Source organism: Carcharodon carcharias, chromosome 18, assembly GCF_017639515.1.
Source record: "Carcharodon carcharias isolate sCarCar2 chromosome 18, sCarCar2.pri, whole genome shotgun sequence".
Classification (NCBI taxonomy): domain Eukaryota; kingdom Metazoa; phylum Chordata; class Chondrichthyes; order Lamniformes; family Lamnidae; genus Carcharodon; species Carcharodon carcharias.
The window spans coordinates 102,679,171-102,706,070 of record NC_054484.1 but is presented as its reverse complement, the minus strand read 5'-3'; the positions used below and the strand labels follow the sequence as shown (position 1 = coordinate 102,706,070).

At 42.4% G+C, this 26,900-nt stretch overlaps 1 protein-coding gene across 5 annotated transcripts in view; it reads left to right on the top strand.

Moving 5' to 3' along the window:
- Positions 1 to 21,730, top strand: part of LOC121290640 — a 65,209-nt gene extending 43,479 nt beyond the window's left edge. For 4 of the 5 annotated variants that reach the window (XM_041211353.1, XM_041211352.1, XM_041211351.1 and 1 more), the window contains 2 exons: positions 1,424 to 1,627; positions 19,989 to 21,730. In XM_041211353.1, coding sequence (XP_041067287.1) covers positions 1,424 to 1,627; positions 19,989 to 20,251 — 467 coding nt within the window. In that variant the 3' untranslated portion in view covers positions 20,252 to 21,730. Of the gene's footprint in view, positions 1 to 1,423; positions 1,628 to 19,988 lie in introns of those variants that run through there. The other variant, XR_005945855.1, reaches the window with a different exon arrangement.
- The last annotated feature ends 5,170 nt before the right edge of the window (positions 21,731 to 26,900 follow it).

Sequence of the window (26,900 nt, the reverse complement as noted above, 5' to 3'; positions counted from 1 at the left end):
AGTCTGATGGCTGACATCCCAGCAGCATAAGCAGAAGCCACCCTACCTCTTAATGCTACTATGCAAGCTCAGACTGCTGGCACTGTGGCTAGGGTTTGCAGCATTTCACAGCAGGCCAGCAACCTATCCTCCAACAGCTTACTAGAGTTGCTGAGCTGTTAGCAGTGTCACCATGGAGCACCATGGAACAAACATGTTGTCCTCCCTCAGGAAGACAGCACTCACCCTCCCACATCTGCCACTCTACCTTTGCCCTTACTGTTGCCTGTCAGTCAGCCAGCTCACACTGCTGCCACCCGCCGATGCAGAGATAGTGAAGCTGGGCCTTCTAGGCCCAGAGCTGTTTGAGGTCACCCTCCAAGGCCACCCGCAGTCTCCTCTGTTGAAGGTCAGCAGCCTTTCACCAGCTATGCTGCGATCACTGTGGTAGCACTATGTAGGAGCACTAGGACAGGCACTAAAGGAATGTACAAGGGTTATTAGTTGACACATGTCTTCAATATATCATGATTTCATTTATAAATTTGGTTTAGAATATTCATTTTGTCGTGCCTCTTATTTTTGCATTGTGGCCAAGTGAACACCGTGATGGTAAGTTACAGAGTGAAGAAAAGGAGTGGGACGATTGGTGAATGGGAAATTGGAATTGTGGTTCTGGGTATCCCATTCAAATGAATTCTTCACAAACTGTCCTGGCAGCACGGGGCTCTCTGGGTTGCCCCCTCTTTACCTCTCCCTCTTCCTTGTAGAAACATAGCAACAGCCAGAAGAAGTCAACCAGCAACTAATCCGTAGCTGGTGGATGATCCCTTTAAATAACTGGTGGAGCGTGGATGGGGTGAGGGTTGGGGGTTGCACACTGACTGATATTGTGATCTACCAGCTCTGCATACTTCCGGCGGTCATTAACATGTGTGTGATAGTTCTTTCACCACCAGGGTCAAAATCCTGGAACTCCTTTTCTAATAGCACAGTGGGTGTACCTACCGCAGTGGTTCAAGAACATGGCTCACCAACACCTTGTCAAGGACAATTAGGGAAGGGCAGTAAGTGCTGGCCTAGCCAGAGATGCCCACATTCAGTGAGCAAATTTTTAAAACGCTAATGGCCTCACTAGCGCACTGTAGTTCACCCCTAAAGTGTGTGTGTCTCCGTGGGGGGCACTTTGGAGTTTTAAGGATACTATTAGCACCCAAAAACAGGCATAAATGCTCCCAATTTCTCACCCTTGATCTTTTGGGTGTATTTGCACCAATTCCTGAGCATTTAGAAATTATTTTGATGCAGATTGATGCCAACGTGCATGATGGTTCAACAAGGTTCAGAGTTACAATCTATAATGAAGCTTTTAATTAATTAAATTATTTTATTTTCATATATGTTTAACAAGAGCTTTTCTTTGACTGTCTACTTTCCTCACCAGAAATTCTTGGTAATCCCGCTCGTCAAGTTCAGCTCCCGTATTCTGCTGTGTATGTTGCTAAGCAAAAAACAAGACCGGAGCTGGCTGCCCGATATCTGGTTCGACATCTGTTTCCTGAGGAGGTGCTTGTCAGAAGCAACGTATATGGAAATCTAGATCGGGGCATTTCTCCTTTAGACTGCAACAAAATCAGTGCTGTCCGAGGTATTTACAGATAATTGCCATGATTCAACTTGCATGTCTTTAATAAGAGAGCACCATCTGGTCCAGTAAAAATGACTTCATGATGGAAGGTGTTAAGTTTCTCAGCTACCAGATTTCAAATATTTGGTGCATGCCCCTTTCAATACTAATATGATGGGAATTAAAATCAGGTGGTTTCTATAACGGGCAGGTGAGCTGCTCTGCCAGTTTATCGTTCAAAGTGGTGAAGCTGACAGTACTCTCAGTCAACAAAAGAGGCATTTCTTTTCCTACTTCCTGTCACAATAGCTCCTGTGGTGGTGTTGTGTAATGTGGTGTCATGGTAATGTCACTAGACTAGTAATTCAGAGGTCCAGGCTAATTCTCTGGGGACATGGGTTCAAATTCCACAACAGCAGTTGGTGGAATTTAAATTCTATTAATAAACCTGGAATATAAGGCTAGTCTTAGTAATGACGACCATGCCAACCACCATCGATTGTTGAAAAAGCTACTTGGTTCACTAATGCCCTTTAGAGAAGGAAACCTGTCAACCTTACTTGGTCTGGTCTACATGTGACTCCAGACTCTTAACAGTATGTCTGACTTTTAACTGCCTTCCAAAATGGCTTAGCAAGCCACTCAGTTCAAGGGCAATTAGGGATGGGCAATAAATGCTGGCACTGCCAACAACACCAACATCCCATGAAAGAATAAAAACAACTTCACAGAAACACCTTCGTATAGTCCTTTTGAGATCTCTTTGCCTTAATAAGACTACCGTGCAAAGGTTGGGTTTTTATTTCCCGTTAACCATTTACATGTTCAAAATTTCAGGATGGTTTTGTGCTGTGGCGTTGTGATCATTGGGAAGATTTAAGTGAGCCAGGCTAACCTTAACAATTTTGTTGGAAACAAAAGAATATTATCTCTGTTTGGATTAAAACCCAGTCTCTTCCTCAAACTCTCCTAAAGAGACTGCAATCCAACCATTATGGAGAATAGTATAAAAATGGTTTATAAAAAAAAATTTGGTTGTCAAGCCAAGAAAATAAAATCTGCTTTCTTCCACACTTTATCACCAAATCTGCCTTAAGCAATAAAGGGGAAAATAATCATGAAACAAAATCAAAAATTATGTGTATGTTATTAAGGGATATTTGACATAGAGAGGAAAATTTGAAGTGGTATCATGTCCTTCACAACCTGAGGGCATCCCAAAGTGCTTTACTGCCAATGAAGTACTTTTGAACTGTAGTCACTGTTGTAATGTGGGGAACACAGCAGCAGACAGAAATATGATAAAACTTTATTTTTATTGAAGTTGGTCGAGGGATAAACATTGGCCAGGACACCAGGGAGAACCCTACTGCTCTACAATGAAGTAGTGCCATGGCTTCTTTTCCACCCACCTGAGAGGGCAGGTTTTGTAGAGTAAAGGGTTAATAACATCAGAAGTATACATGACACTGATGTTATAATGATGTCAGATCACATGACTGAAAAGAGCAGAAGCTCTTGCCTCGTGTGAAGGTCCGAAAGTGTAAATACTTGCTGTAAATAAATCCTGGTTAAAAAGACTATGGACCTGAGAAGCATACTTTTCAGAGACCAGACAATCCCCAAATCCCACCTAAATCCCTGCCACACAACAAAACAGGTGGAGCCTTAGTTTTAATATCTAATCCAAAAGACAGCCCCTCCGTCAGCATAGCACTCCCTCAATCCTGCACTGTTGGAGTTTGAGTCTGTGGAGTGGGACTTCTGATTGGCAAGTGAGTGTGCTATCCCTGAGTCATAGCTGACATCTAGAAGATGTAAATAGAAGACATTAGGTGTGTGTCACAGAATCACAGAATTGTTATGGTGTAGAAGGAGGCCATTCGGTCCATTGTGTCTGCACTAGCTCTCCAGATGAGCATCGTGACTTAGTGCCATTCTCCTGCTTTTTCCCCGTACCATTGCACATTGTTTCTCTTCAAATAACCATCTATTGTCTTCTTGAATGCCCCGATTGAACCTGCCTCCACCACATTTCCAAGTATTCAGATTCGAGGCACTTGCTTTGTGAAAAAGTTTTTTCTTATATCACATTTGCTTCGTTGCAAATCACTTCAAATCTTTGCCCTCTCGTTCTCAATCCCTTAATGAGTTGGGACAGTTTCTCTCTATCTACTCTATCCAGCCTCCTCATGATTTTAAACACCTCTATCAGACCTCCTCTTGGCCTTCTCCTCTCTGAGGAGAACAGTTCCAACCTCTCCAATCTATTTTCATAACTCAAGTTTCTCATCCCTGAAACCATTCTGGTAAACCTCTTCTGCACTCTCTCCAATGCAATTAAATCCTTCTTGTAGGGCAGAATTTTGAGGTCATCAGCTGGGCCCGGGAGAGGCTGGGAAACTGTCCGCCACCTGCAATCGCCCCCCCCCCCCCCCCCCCCCCCCCCCCCCGTCTGCAATTTCATGTTGCTTGGCCAATTAACGGCCAGCCTGCATGAAAGGTGCACTCAGAGCCTCAGCGCTGCTGGGGTGGGGGCGGGAGGAAGATAAGTGTAAACGCCTACGCACACGCAGGGAGTGTGCATTGATAGCTCCCCGAGGGCACAGAAGTGCGTCAGGGAGCTGAATAATTGGACATACACAAATAAAGATTTTAGAAATGATATAAACATGTCCCCACATGTGACTCAGTCACACAAAGAGGGATATGTTGGAAATGATGTTTAAAAAATATTTTTTGGATTTTTTTTTAACCGTTGGAAACCTTATCCCATCCAGGGATGAGGTTTCGTAAAAAATGCTGGTCAACAAAGGTCTGACTACACTAATCCCATTTTCCAGCACTTGGCCCATAGCCCTGGAGACTATGGCAATGCAAGTGAATATCTAAATACTTCTTAAATGTTACGAGAGTTTCTGACTCAACCACCCTTTCAGGCAGTGAGTTCCAGACGCCCACCACCCTCTGGGTGAAAAAATTTCTCCTCAACTCCCCTCTTAGCCTTCTACCTCTTACCTTAAATCTATGCCTCCTGGTTATTGACCCCTCTACTAATGGAAAAAGTGCCCTCCTATCCACCCTATCTATGCCCCTCATAATCTTATACACCTCTATCAGGTCCCCTCCCAACCTTCACTGCTCTAAGGAAAACAACACCAGCCTATCCAATCTTTCCTCATAGCTCAGACCCTCCAGCCCAGGCAGCATCCTGGTAAATCTCCTCTGCAGCCTCTCCAGTGCAATCACATCCTTCCTATAATGTGGTGACCAGAACTGCACACAGTACTCCAGTTGTGGCCTAAACAGCATTTTATACAGTTCCAGCATAACCTCCTGCTCTTGTATTCTACACCTCGGCTAATAAAGGCAAGAACCCCATATGCCTTCATAATCACCTTATCTACCTGCCCTTCTACCTTCAGGGATCTATGGATATGCACTCCAAAGTCTCTCTGATCTTCAGTACTTTCCTGAGTCCTACCATTCATAGTGTAATCCCTTGCCTTGTTAGCCCTCCCCAAATGCATTACCTCACACTTTTCCAGGTTGAATTCCATTTGTCACTGCTCTGCCAACCTGACCTGTACATTGATATCCTCCTGTAGTTTATGGCTATCCTCCTCACTATTTACCATCCTACCAATTTTCGTGTCATCCGCAAACTTCTTGATCATAACCTCTACATTTAAGCCCAAATCATTTATGTACACCACAAATAGCAAGGGTCCCAGCACTGAGCCCTGTGGAATCCCACTGGAAACAGACTTCCAGTCACAGAAACATCCCTCTATCATCACCCTCTGTTTCCTGCCTCTCAGCCAATTTTGGATCCAACGTGCCACTTTGTCTTCGATCCCATGGGCTTTTACTTTCTTGACCAGTCTGCCATGCGGGACCTTATCAAAAACCTTGCTAAAGTCCATGTAAACCACATCAAATGCATTACCCTCATCAACACTCCTGGTTACCTCCTCAAAAAATTCCATCAAATTTGTCAAACACGACCTCCCCTTAACAAATCCATGCTGACTATCCCTGATTAATTCGTGTCTCTCCAAGTGAAGATATATTCTGTCCCTCAGAATTCTTTCTAGTAACTTCCCCACCACTGAGGTTAGACTGACTGGCCTGTAATTTCCTGGTCTACCCCTTCCTCCCTTTTTTAATAATGGAACAACATTAGCATTCCTCCAGTTCACTGGCATCTCACCTGTGATCAGAGAGGATTTGAAAATTATTGCCAGGGCCCCTGATATCTCTTCTCTTGCCTTCCTCAACAACCTCCGATACATCTCATTGGGGCCTGCGGATTTATCCACCTTTAAGGCCACTAAACCCGCTAGTACCTCCTCTCTCTTTGGTAATTTCCTCTAATATTTCACAGTCCTCCACCCTGTTGTCTATACCTGCATCTTCCTTTCCATTGTGAAGATCAACGCAAAGTATTCATTGAGGACTGTACCCACGTCTTCCGGGTCCACGCACATTACCTCAATGGTCCCTAATTGGTCCTACTCTTTCCTTAGCTATTCTCTTGCTCTTTATATGTTTAAAAAACTGCTTGGGGTTTTCCTTTATTCTACCCACCAATGCTTTCTCATGCATTCTCTTAGCTTTCCTAATTTCTTTTTTAAGTTCCCCCTCTGCACGTTTTATACTCCTCCAGGGACTTGCCGTATTGATCGCTCAGTATCTGCCATAAGCTTCTCTTTTTTTCTTAATCCTCGCCTTTATTTCCCTTGACATCCTGCATTCTCCGGACTTGGTCTCCCCTTTGTCTTTACAGGAACATATTTGCCCTGTACTCTCGCTATTTTTCCTCCTTGAATCCCTCCCACTGCCCTGATACCATTTTATCTGCAAGTAGCTACTCCCAGTCCACTTGGGCCAAATCGTATCTCATCCTAGTAAAATTAGCCTTTCCCCAGTTTAGATTCCCAGCCCAACCTTATCCTTTTCCATAACTATCCTAAATCTAACTGAGTTATGGTCACTATCTCCAAAATGCTCCCCTACTGTTGTGCCTTCCACCTGCCTAGGCTCATTTCTGAATGTTAGGTCCAGAACTGCCCCCTCTCTTGTTGGGCTTTCTACATACTAGCTAAAAAAAGTTCTCCTGGATGCAGCTTAAGAATTTTGCTCCCTCCCTACCTTGCAAACTAAAACTATCCCAATTAATATTTGGATAATTAAAATCCCCGACTATTACTGCCTTATTATTCTTATACTTCTCTGAAATTTGATTACATATTTGATCCTCTATCTCTCCCTGACTGTTTGGGGGCCTATAGTACACACCCAACAGTGTGTTTGCCCCTTTTGTGTTTTTTACTCCTATCTATATGGTCTCATTTGATGGTCGTTCCAAGATATCGTCTCTCCTCACTCCTATAATTGAATTCTTGATCAATATTGCGATCCCTCCCCATCCCCCTCTCTACCTTGTCTGAATACCCTATAACCAGGAATGTTGTGCTGCCAATCCTGCCTTTCTTTTAGCCATGTCTCGGTTATAACTATGATATCATATTCGCACATGCCTATCTGTGCCCTCAGCTCATCTGTCTTATTCCTCAGGCTCCTAACAGTAAAATATATTCAATTTAGCCTAGCCAAACTCACTTCTTTCTTATCTAGCCCATGTTTCCTCTGCCTTCCAGACTCACTCACTCGCATTTTCACTTCTAATTCCATCTCAGCTTCTCTCCTCTCTGAACTACTTCTCAGGATCCCATCCCCCAATTTAGTTTAAATCCACCCCAACAGCATTAGCAAACCTCCCCACGAGGATGCCGGTCTCGTTCCGGTTCTCCCTAGTGAATGCACTGTAGTACCCACAGCTTCCGCTCAAGCTCCAAAGCCTGGAGCTCGAGTTGCTCCAGTTAGAGGCACCTCCTGCACACATGGTCATCCAGACCGCCAGGACCGTCTAGGATTTCCCACATTGCACAGGATGTGCAAATCACAGGTCTGACCTCCCCAGAGATACCTTAACTAAATAGAATATGGACCCTTGCTTTTATTTTACCCTTACTCCTACTTCAGTATAGACAAGATGCTAGATCCTCTAGATAGACTAGGTGTTGCTGACTGCCTATCCCAGGGTCCTCCTCTCACACTCTCCACATTCTTCCTACCAAAATGAATCACCTCTCACTTCTCCACATTGAACTTCATCTGCCACCTATCTGCCCACTCCGCCAACTTGTCTATGTTCTTTTGAAGTTCTACACTGTCCTCCTCACAGTTTAAAATGCTTCCAAGTTTTGTATCATCTACAAACTTAGAAATTGTCCCCTGCACACCAAAATGTAGATCATTAATATATATCAGGAAAAGCAAGGGTCCCAATACCGACCCTTGGGGAACTTCACTACAAACCTTTCTCCAGCCCGAAAAGTGTACATTGACCATTACACTCTGCTTGCTATTACTCAGCCAATTTTTGTATCCACGTTGCTACTGTCCCTTCTGTTCCATAAGCCATAATTTTCCTCAAGTCTTTTGTGTGACTATTGAATGCCTTTTGAAAGTCCATGTACACCACATCAACAACATTCCCTTCATCAACCCTCTCTGTTACCTTTTTAAAAAAATAAAGCAAGTTAGTTAAACACAATTTCCCCTTTAGAAATCCATGCTGGCTGTTCCTAATCAACCCACACTTTTCCATGTGATTACAAATTCTATCCTGAATAATTTTTTCTAGAAGCTTCCCCACCACTGAAGTTAAACTGACTGGTCTGTATTTGCTGGGCTTATCCTTACAATCTTTTTTGAACAAGGGCGTAATGTTTGCAATTCTCCAGTCCTCTGGCACCTCCCCTGAATCTGGGGAAGACTAAAAGATTATGGCCAGTGCTCTTGCAATTTCCACTCTCACTTCCTTCAATATCCTTGGATGCATCTCATCTGACCCTGGTGCTTTGTCAAACTTAAGTACTGACAGTTTATCCAATACTTCTTCCTTATTAATTTTGAACCCTTCTAGTGACAGAGTTTCCATCTCTCTCACCGTGGCCTCAGTAGCATCTGCTTCCTTTGTAAAGACAGATGCAAAGTATTCATTTAACACCTCTGCCATGCTCCCTGCCTCCATGTGTAAATCCCTTTCTTGGTCCCAAATTGGCCCTATTCCTCGTTTTACCACCCTCTTACTATTTGTGCTGATAGAAGACTTTGGGATTCCCCACTATGTTGGCTGCCAGTCTGTTCTCAGGATCCCTATTTGCTTTCTCACCCCCCCTCTGAACCTTCTGTATTCTGCTTGGTTCTCGGTTGTATTTTCTACCTGACATCTGGCATAAGCATTTTTTCTTCTTTATCTTAATTTGTATCTCCCTCTTCATCCAGGGAGCTCTGGGTTTGTTTGCTCTACCTTTTTTGAGGGATTATACCTTGACTGTGCCAGAACCATTTCTTTGAAGGTAGCCCATTGTTCAGCTACAGATTTTCCCACCATCCTTTGGTTCCAGTCTATGCAACCCAGCCATATCCTTGCCCTGTTGAAGTCAGCTCTCCCCCAGTTACTTATTCTTACTCTGGATTGAACATTGTCCTTTTCTACCATCACCCTAAAGCTTACAATACAATGATCACTGTCTCCTAAAGTTCCCCCAATGATACTTGATCTACCAGGCCCACCTCATTTCCAAGAACCAAGTCCAACAGTACATCCTTTCTTGTTGACTGGACACATACTGCTGTAGAAAATTCTCCTGAGCACAATCTAGGAACCCTTGCTTCTCTCTGCCCTTTACACAACCAGTGCCTCAGTCTACATTTGTATAATCAAAGTTCCCCATTATAACGACTCTATAATGTTTGCATCTCTCTATAATTTCTCTGCAGATTTTTTCCTCTACATCCTCCCCACTGGTTGGAGGTCTATAGACCACACCAAGCAATGTAATTGCCTCCTTTTTGTTCCTTAGCTGTAGCCAAATTGATCCTGCCCTTGAACCCTCTGGGCCATCCTCTTTCTCTAGCGCTGCAATGCTCTCCTTAACCAATACCACCACCCCTCCTCCTTTTCTTCCTTTCCTAGTTTTCTGAACAAGCACCCAATCCTGCCCTTCCTTAAGCCAGGTCTGTTATCGCTACAACAACAAAGTTCCACATGGCAACCTGCGCCTGTAACTCCCCAGTCTTATTTACTATACTCCGTGCGTTCACATACCTGCATGGTAATCCTGATTTAGACTTCATAAGACCATAAGACATAGGAGCAGAAATTAGGCCATTCGGCCCATCGTAGACTGCTCTGCCGTTCAATCATGGCTGATAAGTTTCTCAACCCCATTCTCCCGCCTTCTCCCCGTAACCTTTGATCCCCTTACCAATCAAGAACCTATCTATCTCGGTCTTAAATACACTCAATGACCTGGCCTCCACAGCCTTCTGTGGCAATGAATTCCATAGATTCACCACTCTCCGGCTAAAGAAGTTTCTCCTCATCTCTGTTCTACAAGGTCTTCCCTTTTCTCTGAGGCTGTGCCCTTGGATCCTAGCCCCTCCTACTAATGGAAACATCTTCCCCACGTCCACTCTATCCAGGCCTCTCAGTATTCTATAAGTTTCAATCAGATCCGCTTCATCCGTCTAAACTCCATCGAGTATAGACCCAGAGTCCTCAAACGTTCCTCATATGTTAAGCCTTTCATTCCTGGGATCATTCTCGTGAACCTCCTCTGGACCCTCTCCAGGGCCAGCATATCCTTCCTGAGATACGGGGCCCAAAATTGCTCACATTCTAAATGTGGTCTGACCAGAGCCTTATAAAGCCTTAGCAGCACATCCCTGCTTTTATATTCTAGTCCTCTTGAAATAAATGCCAACATTGCATTTGCCTTCCTAACTACCGACTCAACCTGCAAGTTAACCTTAAGAGAATCCTAGACTAGGACTCCCAAGTCCCTTTGTACACCAGACTTCTGAATTCTCTCCCCATTTTGAAAATATTCTATGCCTCTATTCTTCCTACCAAAGTGCATGACCTCACACTTCCCCACGTTGTATTCCATCTGCCATTTCTTTGCTCATTCTCCTAACCTGTCCAATCCTTCTACAGTCTCCCCGCCTCCTCAATACTACCTGTCCCTCCACCTATCTTTGTACTTCTGCAAACTTAGCCAGGGTGCCCTCAGTTCCTTCGTCTAGATCATTAATGTATAAAGTGAAAAGTTGTGGTTCCAACACTGACCCTTGCGGAACTCCACTAGTCACCGACCACCATCCTAAGAAGGACCCCCTTATCCCCACTCTCTGCCTCCTGCCAGACAGCCAATCTTCTATCCATGCTAGTACCTTGCCTCGAACACCATGGGCTCTTATCTTACTGAGCAGCCTCCTGTGCGGCACCTTGTCAAAGGCCTTCTGGAAGTCCAAGTAGATAACATCCATTGGCTCTCCTTTGTCTAACCTGCTTGTTACCCCCTCAAAGAATTCTAACAGATTTGTCAGGCATGACCTCCCCTTGATGAAACCATGCTGACTTTGCCCTATTTTACCATGCACTTCCAAGTACTCTGAAATCTCATCCTTAATAATGGTCTCTAAAATCTTACGAATGACCGAGATCAGGCTAATCAGCCTGTAATTTCCAGTCTTTTGCCTCACTCCCTTCTTAAACAGGGTGTTACATTAGTGATTTTCCAGTCCTCTGGGACCCTCCCTGACTCCAGTGATTCCTGAAAGATCACCACTAATGCCTCCACTATCTCTTCAGCTATCTCCTTCAGAACTCTGGGGTGTAATCCATCTGGCCCAGGTGATTTATCCACGTTCAGACCTTTCAGTTTTCCTAGCACCTTCTCCTTGGTAATGGCCACCATACTCACCTCTGCCCCCCGATTCTCTTGAACTTTGGGGATGTCACTCGTGTCTTCCACTGTGAAGACTGACGCAAAGTACCTATTCGGTTCCTCCCCCATTTCTTTGTTCCCCACTACTACTTCTCCAGCGTCATTTTCCAGCGATGGGAGAATTTTCTCCCTGTCGGGGAGGGCTAAGAGGGTGCGCAGCCGATCGTCGCCCGCAATCAGCTGAGCGCCGCCATTTTGCGTGACACGCAACTGGAAGCACTGAGCGCTCCCTGTGCGGACGGTGGGGGAGGAGGCTGAGTCGGGGCCTGCGCTAAAGAATGCAGAAATCTCCCGAGACACAGAGTTGCCTCAGGGAGATTTATTTAATTGTGAAAAAGTCAATAAAAAATTTTTAAAAATTATTTGGACATGTCCCCTCATGTGACATGTCTATGAATTTTATTAAAAATTTTAATTAAATTTTAATAACCTTCATGAAACCCCATCCCGCCAGTGGATGAGGTTTCATGAAATGTGCAAAGGCTGCCTGGGCTCTTTGCCTGCCCCCTCGCCAGTGTTAAGGCAACCCTGTTAACTGTTTAAATTACTATTCAAATGGCCTTAATAGTTCTTTGATAGTTCGGCGGGCACGCAGCTGACTCCAATCCGAGCTGAAGATCTGGATGACGTGCGGTGACTTCGGGACGCATGCCCAATGTCACCACGAGTCATTTTACGTGCCGATGAGTGGGGCCCACCCCCGCATGCCGACCAGAAGATTCAGGCCCATGACTTTCTCCCTTCTTCCGATCCACCCATTAGCTTACCATTCTGTTTACTAGTGCCATCTGTCTCTCCCAGTATTTTGTGTACCTTGGTATTCCCCTCTAATACTCTCTCTTTTATCGTTTTTAAGTCGTTCTTATTTTATTGTTACCTCCATGAGAACATTCTTGGAATTGAACCTTTCCTCTCTCTGTGGCTTTTATATCCATATGTGAAACATTGATATAATGAACATTGGGCAGATTCAGTCAAAGCTACTCGATCTGCTCCACCAGTTTACCACAGTGAGCATAAAAGCTACCCTCTCCTTCTGTGCTCTGACAGCAAGATATTATGAATACTGTTATGAAGTGCGTTTTGTTCCATGTTGGTTCCCCCTTATTATGGCAAATAGTACTTTCTTTTAGGTTACGCTGAGAACTGTCAATATGGAAACATGTTTTACTACATATTTTTCCAGGGGGCAAACCACAAATGACCTGCAGTTTGAATTGCATTCAGAATGAGGTCAGAGAGCTCTCTCCAGGCAAGAAATACTGGAAACTTTATTGTTTGTTCTCTAGATAGAAATAAAACAGCAGGGTCTGTAAGAATCTGGTGACATTTGTTGAGGGGCTGGTTACTGCAAAGAAAATCTGTAAATAATTGCCAAAGTACATTTAAATAAATTTCAATCTGTGTACTGAAGCTTTTAGATAAGATATGGTTATAAAAGCAAAGAACATTCTGTTCAGGTACAAAATGTGCTAAGTTTTCTAGTCTCAATAAAGGGTAAGAGAGAAATTCAGGGATCTGTTGAAGGCCAAGATAGATAGGATTACAATGCTGAATAACTAAGCTGGGGTGACATTTAGGCTGTAGGACCCTGTATAAAGGCAGCCACTAGCTCCTTTCCGTGCTGAAGTTTCCAGGATTCTATTTATAGAAACGTTTCTGAAGTGTCTGTTACATAACAGACTCTACACTTTTCGTTTGGTTGTGATTTGTTTTTTTTAAAGAAGTTTTTTTCTGGTTATGTTGTTATCTCACATTTGGACAATATTTGGATAATCTGGACAATTTTTTGAGATAACAAAGTAAAGCAAACTGCTGCCAACCTGGATAAATGTCCCAACAATGACAATAATCAGCCCCTAACTGATATCAGTAACTACCTGGAGTTCATTCCCACAGGCTGTCCCTGACCATTGCTCTCACTCAGAGTCAGAGCAGATTAGCAGCCACGCATTACAGAACACAGACTACCTATGAGGGACATCCGAGTAGATCTACTGATCATTCCGTAAGGCTGTAATTCTGCCAAATGAGTCAACTACACATACCTTTTCATTAGGTTCGCTGAATTCACAATTTTTAAGATTCTATTTTACATTCCTTTTTAAAAATCTTTTAAATTGGAGAAGAGTAAAGATAATTCCAACTGAATTACATTGGAAGAAAGTGAACTTCAGGACCTGTTAGGATGTACTCATTTCCAGACCTTTCCACCTCCTTTATGATTGATGGTCAAACATTCTAGAGTCCCAAAGACCATCTAGAACCCCTGCCTTCTTATTATGTAGTGGGTTCCTCAGAAAATATTTAATAACTTGAAACAAAAAGGATAGAAGATGCCAATCAACCATTGGCATCGGAAATGAAAATATAGATTAAGACTTTGGATCCAACAATTCATCAGAATTGGGATGGTTGGACTGGAGATGATGAAGACAATCAACAAGAAAATGAAGCAGAAAAGGAGAATCACAGTTTGAGGTGAAGAATTCAAATCTGAGCTGAATTCTTGGAGGTTGTATTTCCTCTGCTGTCCAGGCATCGGTTCTTTGGGCACACCTGGTTACAAAGCTGAAGTTCTGCTGAGAAATTTCAGCAAACTTGTTCAAACCGATTTTATAAGGGAACCTTTTCCATGGGGGCAAAGGATGCTAAATGTTTTGAAAATCGCCAAAGTGTAACCTATTCTGTAAAGTGGAGGCTGCTTTTTAAGGCCAAGTTACTTCTCCTCTGATGTTGGAGATTTCTATAGGCCAGGTTGAAACAATCCAGGACAGGAAAGCACAAAAGAGAAAGCATTCAAGTAGTTGTTTCAGAATTCCTCTTGTAACTAACTGGGTAGTGACGATTGCTCCTATAGCCATTTTTACCAGCAAAGGGACATTCAAAACATGTAAAAAGGATGAGACCTCGTAAATGAACGAGATTTTGTTTTCCCTGAAGATGAGTTGTTTATATTAAGAAATAATTGATTTGAATCAACCTTCTTGATAGGCTTTACAGACAATCGTTTCCTACTCAATTGAGCAAGATTACATATGTTAGGCCAAAAGGTCTGTCTTCTGATATCTGATGTTAGAGTTAGGTCTTGGTGGAAGGAGATATACTAAAGCCTTCCCCTCCCTTCAGGTACCATGTCCTAAGAGGGCGTGGGAACCATGGACTGCCTTTGTTATGATCCACAGCTGAGGTTACCACTGTACAAGCCTGATCCCAGGGGGGATCCCAGCTTGATAGATCCTTACTTTTATTTGTTTGTTTAGGTAAGTGGACAGAGGCTACTGAATAGAGTCACCGGAGTCAGCTAATGAACTTCTAATAAAAGTGTAAAACATTTATTAAGCAAGAAAATATGAACTGTTACAATACTCCTTCACCCTTTTACAGATTATATACAGATTTGTAAGGATAGCACACGTTACAAAGCTTTCTTATGCTCTAATGTTCACAGTAAGTATGCAGTCAATGCAAATCAATAGGCACCCTGCGGTGAGACACCCCACACTCTGAAACCAAGTGACAGATGTCACCTAAGCCAGATGGTATAGATCTCTCCTCAACTCTTCTCCCCTCCACCCCCCGCCAGCCATTTTTCCCATCATGAGCCAACCGGTCCCACTAAACTCCATCTTTCACACAAGGGCTTCCAACCTCCACTCTCCAAGAACTCTCCTTCTGATGTTCCTCTTTCCTGGGTCACGACATGCATTCAAGCTGTCTTCCACACACTCTCTCTCGGCAGCTGGTGGAATTTAAATTCAATCTGGAATTAAAAGCCACTGATTGATGGATTTTCATAAAAACCCATCTGGTTCACTGATGCCCTTTAGGGAAGGAAATCTGCCACCCTTGCCTAGCCTGGTCTACTCGTGACTCCAGATCCACAGCAATGTGGTTGACTGCCCTCTGAAATGGCCTAGCAAGCCGCTTAGTTCAAGGGCAGTTAGGGATGGGCAACAAATGCTGGCCTTACCAGTGACACCCACATCCCATTAAATGATAAAGAAAAAAAGGAACTCTCCCACTCTTAGCACCTGCCATCAGGTATATTGCAAGGATTTACAGGCTGATTATCAACCTGTTTGGCCATGTTATGAATTCACCTTCAGCGGCATGAAGTCCTGAAGTGGGACTTGACTAGAGAGTTTCTGGCCCAGAGGTAGGACACTACTACCGTGTCACAAGGCCTCCAAAGCTAGATTAGTTTTTCAAAAGAATGGGTAAAATTAAAATTCACTGAGGAGAATGGAGTGGTAAATACAAACAGAGAGAAATAGCACAGGGTGAGAAGAATTAAGCGTTTAAATGTTAATTAAAATTGTATTGAAAGTGTTTGTTTTAGTTGTGGTGCATGTTTAAAATTAAGTTTGTTACTGTACACTGTATACTGTCCATGGAGGCCATAGGACATGAGCTATCCAGGGAGGGGCAGCTATTTCTTTGGATCTGCCAAGAGTTAAATCCAGAACAATTTATTTTAGGAGCTTTCACAGATCATTTGGCTCCCAAAGGAAACAGACTGCTAAGTGGAAATTTTGCACCTTGAGTGGATTCAGTCTTGGCATTTAGCAAATGTTGTGTTCCAAGGGCATAAGATGCCAAGGGGAGATTAGTTTTATGATGTTTGGACAATTACTTTACAGCCTGGTTTTCTAACAATTTTGCTTTATTAAGTCTTGCTCCAGATGAGTTAATTGAGTGGCAATTGCAACCCTCCATGCTCTTAGAGAAACTGTAGGGGAGCGTGATTGTATCAGTTTCCACGAAAGAAGCCTGGTAAATCAGCTTATTGTCTGACCCTCAGCTCCATCATAGAATTGTAACCTCCATAAGTATATCTATGTTCTCTTTGTAGCCTCTTTTGACATTAAATGGATCAAATTATCTTAAGACTCTCAGGCTAGATCCAGCGTATTTTATTCAGATTGAACTTTGTCACATCTCAACAAACCTGAAGCTTTTAACCTTAAAAGATTATCAGGGTAAATTTCATTCTGCCATGAATTGGATCACTGAATTGTGCTGTTACTAATGTGGGACTTTACAAGATGGTTATATTTTAAAAGGTCTCCTTTAACTTATGGTGAAACAAGATGTTTTAGACAGGGGAGGTTGGTGGCCACACTGACCCTCTGCCCATGGCTGTCATGGAATAGAAACCCAAATGTTAACTTACTGAAAATCAAGCGACATTTTTCACACCTTGACACAAAAGGTGGAACCTGCTTTTTGGGTACAGTGAGAGAGAGAGAGACACTGCCATTGCTGTGGTGTGCAGAAAAGACTGTGTTGGCAACCAAGCAGGATGCTGGTGAGATGTGGTTCTCTGTTCGAAAAGAAGGAAAGGAAGCAGGCGGAACTTTAGGTGATTTAAGGAACAACGGATCGCTGAGGTGGGACTTGCCAGTGGAAGTTGGTTTACTCAGGAGGAATAGGGGTGATTCTCAAAGGACACTGGAAGATTCAACCTGGCATAGCAGGGAGAATTGAGTCTACTAGGAAGCTGGGAGTATCTTGGCACTGGATCTTGTAATGTTATATATCTGCCAGAAGTGTGGTGCGCAGCCAGAAGGGTTGTAAGATGTACCTCCATTCCATTAGTCAGTTAATGTGAAAGTGCCCTTTCTTTTATTTGATGTATTAGTTGTCTGTTAAGCAGTGTTTGATTTATGTTGATTTTAGTTCACTTGTTGTGGTAGAAATCTTAAAACATTAAATCTTGTCCTTCAGTTTATTTCTGTTGTTCACTGGGAAATTCATTTGTTTTTAAATTTATTGGTCGCTCTGGGGATCATAAATGTGTGGGTATGTTTGTTTGGAGTTATAGTGTTCTGTAGATTTGCATATTTTTGGGACGCTATTTGTTTCATTTAATGGTCAAGCTTTAGGTGACTCCATCATAATGCAATATATTGTTAGATAGGCACACCTTTTAAATTCCAAAATCAGCAGGTTGACAATCAGCATGTCAAGCGACAGCCATTCTGCTTGGGTTATGATCCTTTTGCTGAATAGCATCAAATATCTTACCATAGACTGCATTTAAAGTGCAGCAGACATCTGACTTCTACTAACTACTGTTGTTTGCTCTTGCCCTCCAAGGCCATGTTTTCTTCAGCTTGGCAGGTCCTCAAGAGGACCTTAACTTCAAATCAGACATAACTGGAATGTGGTAGAATCATAGGCCAGAATTTTCCAGCCCCTCATGCCGGTAGGATCTTCCAATCCCGCCGATGAGAACGGAGATTTCAATGGTTCACCGGCTCCACCGTGGGGAAACCCGCCGCGGGGGGCTGGAAAATTTCGGCCATAAACCATGTTGGGGGCAAAGGGGGAATAAAATAAGATTCCCTATCTTTGATAGAGCGTTGCTTGTTCTCTTAATAGACGACCCTTACGGATATTATTCCAATCTTTATTCATCATTGTCCTTAACTTGGATTTGGAGTACTTCAGCTTGATTAGTTCTTTAAAGCCCAAGGATTTTATAGCGATTTAGTCAATCGCTTCTGCACCTTCTTCATGGCTTTGACATCCTGCCTGAAACAGGGCATCAAAAATGTGACACAATAGAGTTTAATTTTAACTTCTGGGTAGGAGCAAGACACAGTGAGGGGTCTGCCCCTCCAGGTGTGCCAGACAGGCTGTTTGGGCTGATTTTAACAGCCAGGTTTCTTCAACATAACTCTTGTAGACTTTCCAATCAAAAGTCCTGGGATGCCAGCAGAAAGTGACTACCCAGCTGTTAAAATTGGACAGTTGAAAGCTACCATGGAGGACCCAGGGGTCTGACCCCTGGCCCCAGACACATGTTCAGGAAGAGAACCCTTTTAGGGTGGAGTTAGGGGGCGGAAGGAAAATTGGCGAGGCCCAAGGTTTCCTATTGGAGCATGGAGGAGAAATACTATTCCTCCTGCCCCATAAGAAAACAAAAATTGAAAATGAGCAAAATGCTGGGCCTCTCCCAGTCCTGGCTCCTGTCGGGAGTGGGGGTCTAGTAGGGAAGCCATCAATGCTCCATTGCTCAGGCCTCGGGTTAAATGGCAGATCAAGCCTCCAATGATGGCATTGGAAACCGATCTGCTTATTTAAGGAGAAACTCATTCGCTCGGGGAAGATGTCCCTAAAATAGCAATTTTGGCCAAGATCGGGGAAGGTATGGGTGTTAAAATTGAACTCCAATTCTAACTAATGATTTCTATAGCTTTAGTATTACCTCTTTGCTTTTGTAATCTATGGCGGGATTTTCTGGCCTGTTGTGGTGGGACCCGTTGCAGGAGATTCGGAGGCCCAGCCAGAAGCCCTTTGACTTTCGGTATGACTGGATGATCCTGGCAGTGGGCGGGGCCAGAATATCCCACCCTGTTAATCTTGTTTATATTTCTTGTTCCATGTTTCTTTTTACAGCAAATGTGACCAATTATTTGTCTTGCAGTTATACAATCGTGATTGCTGTTCAGTGGACTTTAATACGTTACTGGACAGGAGTATAGATACAGTATTGTGTAGCATCAGAGATTAGAAAGCATTTGTGTCCTTGTAGCAATGGAACTATTTCAAAAATCTGTTGAGAACAAAAACGTTCAGTGAATGGGAAAGATTAAACTAAAGTTCGGTCGTCCTAAATGCCTCAGAGCTAACATGCATTTTGAGTTTAAACCTCCTCAACAACAGCAAAAAAAAGAGGCCAAGTTAATTCTTCAATCCTGACAAAACTATTGTAATAAAATAACTTGGGCATTTTAAAGTAACACTGGCACATTTGGTATAAGTTCCATTGATAAGATAATACAATTTATTTTTTCCCACTGTTGGAATGGATTAAAAAGTGGTTTGCAAAAAAATGTCCTTTAATAACAAGATAACTAGGAGACTTAAGTTGCTTTAATAACTATTAGTAACTTGACTAGTTGCTACTCTGTGATTTGGAAGAAAATGCATGTAATGATTTCCAAATACTTCTGGTTGCCGCTATATTATAGCAGTAAAGGTCTTCAGATCTTTGGTTTCTTTTCAGCCTATTGTATAACCATCTCAGGAGCCAATTTACCTCACACGATTGGAAATTTTATATAGATACTGCACCTCCAAAATGGACAGGAGGAGCAGGGAGGCTGTAGGGAATAAAATGTTAAAAGCGTTTATAGAAGTGAGAAAAGAACGGTTAGAATAAAGCACAATAGAAAAAGAATGACATGAAAATTATTACAACAGATGTGGGGAAAGAGAAGAGAAAACACATGTTTTAAATATTTATGTTAAATTTCTGCTTTCGGTGTTTAGTTTATGGTTAACAGTGCTGATGTATTAAGCAGCTTTCTTATGGGAATAATATTTATTTCAGCACAAAAATACATGTCGAAAATGAACAAGAACAGCCAGGCTAGGAATTTTCTCTAAGCCTCCTAGTTGTCTAAGAGTTGCAGATACTGAATCATGTCTGAATATAGCTTGTGATAATATACGAACACATTAATTATGTTAGTAGTTGTAATTTCTTTCTATTCTGTTAACAGAATTTCTTGAAGAGGTCTATCCGGTATTTGATTTGGGTGAGAATGGGCGTGACTGGAAAGCTTGTGTGGCTGCTATAAATAGTTCCATTCGCAGCATAAGACATGACCTCAGGAAGTCCCTGCCGGGCTATTACAAGAAACAGCACCCTCAGTATTTTACTATGTATTACAAGAAACGGTCCGAGAATCATAGCAACAAAATCAGCACTCCTCAAAGCAGCAATCCCCAAGAGAAGTTCACTGGAGACACAAATATCCTCTGACCACTGCTTCTAAAGAGATGAAATGCTGAAAATGAAAAAAGGCATGTGCTCAGTTCTCATTCGAAACAACATGATCTCAGAGAGCATACACACTTATTTATGATTTTCTCTTACTATTAACTCCGAGGGCTCCTGATTATAAGCAAGGTTATGTTTTAATGCCATGGTCCTGTTTTGGTGTAAGTGTTCAAGTTTGCACATGTGCAATACTCAGAAGTATGAATCGCAGAATAGCTAAAACTGGAAACATTTTATCGCAGAACGGGTATCAAAAACACTCGCACAAGTGGAATGGAACATTTGAGATGACTTTGCAAACTGATGGGACTTGGCTGCTGAAATTTCTTTATGGATATTACTTATAGGGAGAGATGTACCCTGTACTTGTAAAGATAATTTTGTAAAACCTACATTGCTGGTATGATGCATGAGGATGCTCGATCTTTGATTTTACTTATATTTTACTTTTTCTTTAATATTTTTCCTGTTTTGATTATGTTCCTCAACAAAGGCCTTCCTCTTGGGCAACCTTGCCCACAACTGCTTCCGGTGACAAATGAAAGAACACATCTTAAGTTATTTTCTCCCCTCAAGGCGGAATATTTAATTATTGTGAGGGTCCTTCCACCAGCCCAAACATGAACAGATCAAACTCATTACAGCTTTTGATTGACTACTTAGGTTGACCTGGAGCCCTTTGAACCTATTAATGGCATATTGTGCAGTCAGCAAATGTAATGTAACAAGTGCTGGATTGGGGGTGGGGGTGATGCAGGAGTTTAGCACCTCTGGAATTTGAGTTTGGATCTAACTCAGAGAATGTCTTTTCTGTTGTAAAAACCCTATGTAAAATGAGTTTGGAACCTAGTTCCTTGTAAGCACAGTACTTGCCACAATGTAGCACGAGTTCATACTAAATTGCCAGTATTGCTGAAAAAAGACACCCTGTCAAAGCTTTTCTTCTTGCACTCATCAGGCCAATTCTTTTTTCAACAACTTCTGTACCACCAAACGGCTAAATTGCCAGTCTTGCTCATAAGATAATAAGGAGTGGGAAAAACAAGGTGAATATCAGTTCAACAGAGAGCACTGTTTTTTGGTTGAGCCTATTGCACTTCGATGTGTCCGTGTTGAGTTATACCATTTTGCCATATGACTCATTCAGTACCCAGTTTGGGAATATTTGACGCTGTCACTGGGTGTCAAAATTGGGGAAGTGTTTCATTACCCACCCGTGAAATCAGTCATTTATAGCACCAAAATTTATTAATGTTTAGGAACAAATATAGGGTTCTGAGCCATTGCTGCTTTGATTTTTCAGATTTCTGATGCTTAAATTGTAAAGAATATTGAAGCATCATTTGTGGAGTATCACTGTGTTAAACAGATATATCCTGCTGGCTTACATTCTTTATATCTGATTAACATAAACTACAAATTGTATTCTTGCAGAGCTGTAATAAAATTTTCTCTAACTAATTTGGGAGTTGTATTTTCAGTCTAAATCTAAGACAAATCACCCAGTAAATGTTAAATTCTGAGAACTTTTTGAACGGACTCCATTTGACATTGAGTTATCTTTAGCACACTCTGACAGACGAATGTGCCATCTAACCAGTTATGCTCTGATACCAACGTGGTCAGCCTTTTTGCCCACTCTGATCTTGATTTGCTGGGTAGCTGTGTCAGTGGAGCGCACCATGTTCTGCTAAATGGGAGGGTGAAAGAACCACAAATGCTCTCTGAAAATTGCCGAATTGAAAGCAGAGTGGAACCAGGCCCACGCCCCATTTTTAAGTGTCCCATCCGACGATCTGTGAAGATTTTTCACTACGGCCATTATCAAAATGCTGCTACTCTCAAGGGTGCAGTAAAGACAATTTGTCTCACTGTAAGATTTCTCTTTGGAGGGATGGGGGAGGAAGGGAGCTGCTTTCCAGAGAATTTTAAAGGAGGCCTCAGATGACATATGTCATACGGAGTCACCAAGAAATAATACTCACCTTTCCAATAAGTAACAGGTATTTTCAAGAAGCAACACAAAATGCCTCTGCGCTGGTAGAGGTTGCCGCTCACATTTTCCCCTTGCAGATGGTCCTTGAATTTAGGATTTTTATAAGGGACAAAATTGCACAGACACAGGGTTTGGCTCAACCACAAACTTGTTGTTTATTTAAAAACAACTCCAAACGGCCTAATACAAAGACCTCTAAACTAGTTTGAATGACACCACACAACACCTCAATTAGTTAGTCCAATTTAAATCCCTCCACGACTTAACCTCGGCTCCCACCCAAACACATGGGCCTGAATTGTTCCTATGCCAAGCAGGCTCAGCGCTACCTGTGTGGGCGGGGAGGAGCAGGGAGAGTCCGACCTAGTGCGCAGTTTGCAATGTGCGCAAAAGAGCACTTCAATCTCCCTGAGGCACGGAGCTGCATCTCGCACTGTCTCCTCGCTCTTTTTTGCACTGTCTCCTCGCTCCCTCTCGCACTGATGGCAGTTATCTTGTGCCACTGCTCTGGTAATGTCCCCATTTCTAGTCCTTTAATTATGTCAGTTCTTTTGTGATGTTGGAACGTTTGAAATTAACCCTTTACAGTATAGCTTGCCTCTGTGTTCTGTATTGGGGTTTGGCTCTTATTCATAGTACTCATGTTTTGGGCTCTCATATTTCATAAAGTTCAGTTGGAGGAGATTCTGGTCCCACAACCCATCTATTCTTATATTTTTGCTACAATAGGCTGGTTGTGCATTAGTACCATTAATATCTTCAAATTCTTGCGAAAGTTTAGCTTTCCCTCAACAAGAGAAAATTAACCCTCATTTGTGCCACCTTTTGCTAGCTGATAGAAACTGGGGATGTTCCTCATTCTGTTGCAAAATTAAATTATTATTTTTCTTTCGTACCTATGCTCATGAGGTTTTATTTCATTTCCATTGTCGGTCAGTATCTGCGGGATTGAAATTTTCTTTCCGTGATCTGGCAGTGAAGCAGTCACCAGGCACGGAAAAGTTAATGAACTGAGAGCAAAAGACCCTGTGCCTATTTTATGCTGACTTGTGTGAGCCTTGGTTTTTTTTCCCCTCAGTGGATTTACACTGATAGCATAGGAGCCTTATACTGCCATGGAGCATTCATTTATAGTTTTGCATCTTGCCCCTTTACCCCACCATGCAGGCCATGCCTCCAGCCTGGGTTGCGTGCACTGAATTCCTTCCTTAACCAATGTTCCCTCTAAATTGCACAGCTGCTCAACAACTCAAAAGCCCCCATGTAGGCCCCTTTACGCATGGTCATGGCCACACAGGACAAAACAATTAAAGGGACCGTGCACATAAATCGCTAACACACACCAAAAAAAAAATTAGGGGTACATTGTCCCTAAGCCCCCCCACCTCCCTTATCTCTTTTAAAACCCACCTTAAAGCACACCTTTTGATAAATCTTTTGGTTCACCCCTCTTACTATCTCTCTTTGGCTCAGCATCTATTTCTTTGGTTATGTGAAGAACCATTTTAAAGGTGCTATATGAATGCAAGTTATTGATTTGTGGCTTAATATATTTGTGGACACCCAGTAACTGAGTGACTGCTCTCTGTCCTGTAGCTGCGCTCTCCATTGTGTCAGTATATTATCAGATAATAACTTTTGGCTTTAAAGCCTTCTCATGTTGACTTGGATAATTTGACCTATAAGGGAAGAATCCTGACAATTGGCTTAATGTTTTTGGGAATTAGTTTTGTAGAAAGGAGGGAACCAGGAAAGTAAGGCCTCTGGGGCCTTCATTCCCACCAACATTTATTGCTGCTGCTTACTTGCACCGGGTGCTTCATCAGTGCTAACCCTCTAACTGATTCAGTATTCCAACAGGGGTACCCATCTCTGTGCTGGTAGTTGTCTCCTCAGAAGATTTCTTCTCTGAGGTGTCTGTAGGCTGTGACTGCCGAGAAGGATCTAAAGGAAAGGGGAAAAGGACAAGGGTTAGGATTGAACTGAGAGACTGGACAGTAGCAGACGATAGACATCACAATGCAGCTTAATGTAGTCAAGCGCATTTTTCTGAAATCCACAAAGGGGTGCAAGTAACAGTCAAAGACCCTATTCAAGGAAGCCCAAGACGACAACATCTCTTATTCTGACACCTCTGGATGGAATATTGATCTGCAGCACTTGCTGCTGCACAGAAAGGCTTAATGTGTAGTCTTTCCTTCCAGTTATTCTTCTCCATTGTATTGTGAGCTGTCTAATCCTACAAAGCGGGTGTCCGCCAGTGATTTTCTCCTACAAAAGGAGAATGCAGGTATGTGTGGCTTCTGCTTGTTCTGCAGTGAGAAAAAGAATCAAGATGGGGAGGTGTCAAATGGGAAGTTCGTGTGGGGAATGTGTAATGAGAAAGGGATCTTAAGATATGTTTCTGCTTTTAAAAAGGCTATCAAGTGAGAAGAGAAGTGAGGCTTAAAAGGACCATGAATGAGGTGAATGGACGTTTGTAATGGAAGATGGTATTGTGTGTCCTTATGCTTGGTGGTGAAAGATATGATGGAAAGTTTGTGTGTTGGGGGAGGGGAAAAGGAATTGCCACCTGTGCTGAGAGATGGAGAACTGTAGAGCTATCCTCACTTTCTTGTGAGGTCATTGAAGTGCTTCCTACACTGCACCCAAGTCCCAAGAATGATGCTCCTGCTGCTGACACTCTCTCTCCATGGATGGTGCACAGTGTTTAGGGATCCATCTCCGACAGACTGGAAGGAGAGTCTCCCTCCTCATCCTAACCACTTCTAACAGGACCTCCAGGTAAGCATTCGAGAACCTGGGGGATTGCCTAAGTTTCATGCTGAATCGGTCTTGCTCCACCACAACATAATAGAAGAGAATGCAACTTTGCTTCAAAAGGTGCATGTCTGCTTTAAATAACCTTCTGGCTGACCAGCAGGAAATTACAATCACACAGTGTGCAGTTTCCCTGTTATGTCAGTGAATTAGTGAACTGCCAACAACATTTTTTTGTGTGGGTGAGTTTCGAACTCAACCCATTATCTGCTTGCCCAGAGTTAAAATTGGGCAATTTTTAATGGAATCAGTAAGGGTGACATTGAGTTGCCCCAACATTACCAAGCAAAAACATAAACTAATTGTAACAAGTTCCCTACAGTAACACAAATATAATTTAAAAAAATAAACAAAAGGTCCAATTAAACATGCTTAATAAAGCAACAGAAAATAGCCAGAAATTACCTCAACAATTAAATTGTATTAATGGCAACTTGGCATGTTGCCCACTGATTGCAGAAAAAAATTAGTATTGAGGACAAAGTACTGAAAACCTCAAATGGCTGAATTGTGAGCAAGCTAATCTATTATAGAACTGACGATTAACAGAAACGTACATTTATATTGCGCCTTTCCTGATCTCAGGAGGTTCCAAAGTGCTTTACAACCAATTAAGTACTTCTGAAGTGCAGTTACTGTTGAGTTGTAGAAAATAGAGCAGCTAGTTTCGGCAATGGCAAAGTTCCACAAACAACATTGCAGTAATGTCGAAATGGTCTGATTTAGTGATATTGGTTAAAGGATTAATATTGGCCATAACATTAAATGACTGAAGGGGCAGAATAATCCTACCGTTTGTTGTTGGATCTTGTTTAATCCATCCCAAGGGCCAATTGGAATAAGCTTGTTTCATTAGCTCAAAAGAGAGATGCAATAAGTGGCACAGACTGAATGGACATCTCCTCTTTGACTGTGTCACGATCCCTGTAGAGACCAATGAATTCTAGAAAGATATTCAAACTTCCAATGGCTAACTGGAAGGCTTACACAACAAGATTTTAAGACTTTTACTGTAATAAACAACTAAAAGCAACAAAGCCTAAACATTATTCAGTGGGCAACTTGTACTCTAAACTACAGAAAAGATCCCCATTTAACTTTTAAAATGACTGAAAATCCCCCTCATTCGTTATGTTTTACTTTGTCCCTGAAGTGGACACTTTCTTCTTCATGAACTAGTCAAAGCTATTCTCAGCTCCCAACAGCTTGCCTCCATTTTCCTTTTCCAGCCAGATAACTTATAATCCCCAAACTGACTTTTACAATGAGGGATGATTTGGAGATTCATCCCCCTAGCCAAGCTAGGCAAATCTTCCAATCTTGTTTAAATCCTCATAAACTCCGTCTTTTCAATCTGAGCTTAAGCTCCCACCCGTGTTTCGCATGGTGACCAACAGGGCCAGTATTTCTTTGCTTAAGTTACCTTACATTTCTGCTCTATCTCACTCTCTCCCAGATTCTTGCAGACTGAATTGCCTGCGAGTTTCAGGGATATCTTAAGAAGACCCTGTAACCCAAAAGTACAATGGCTTGCTATGGACTCGCTCCCTCTCAAAGCCTGTAGCAACTTGAATCGCATAAGCCTTGTATCTGGGTAGAAATGCTAATTAGGTATCCTCAGAACCCAACTTAATTCTATCTTGGAATTAAACAGACAGTTTAAAGTAAACTGTTTTCATAACCTGATATTCCTAACACCTCCCTGTGACTTGGAGACTAACAGCCTATCCACCGTTACTAAGGCCAAACTCAGAACAGGTCACATGCCCCCTCTCATTCCTTGATTTTACCCTAAGTTAAAGAGACGGTCCTGAA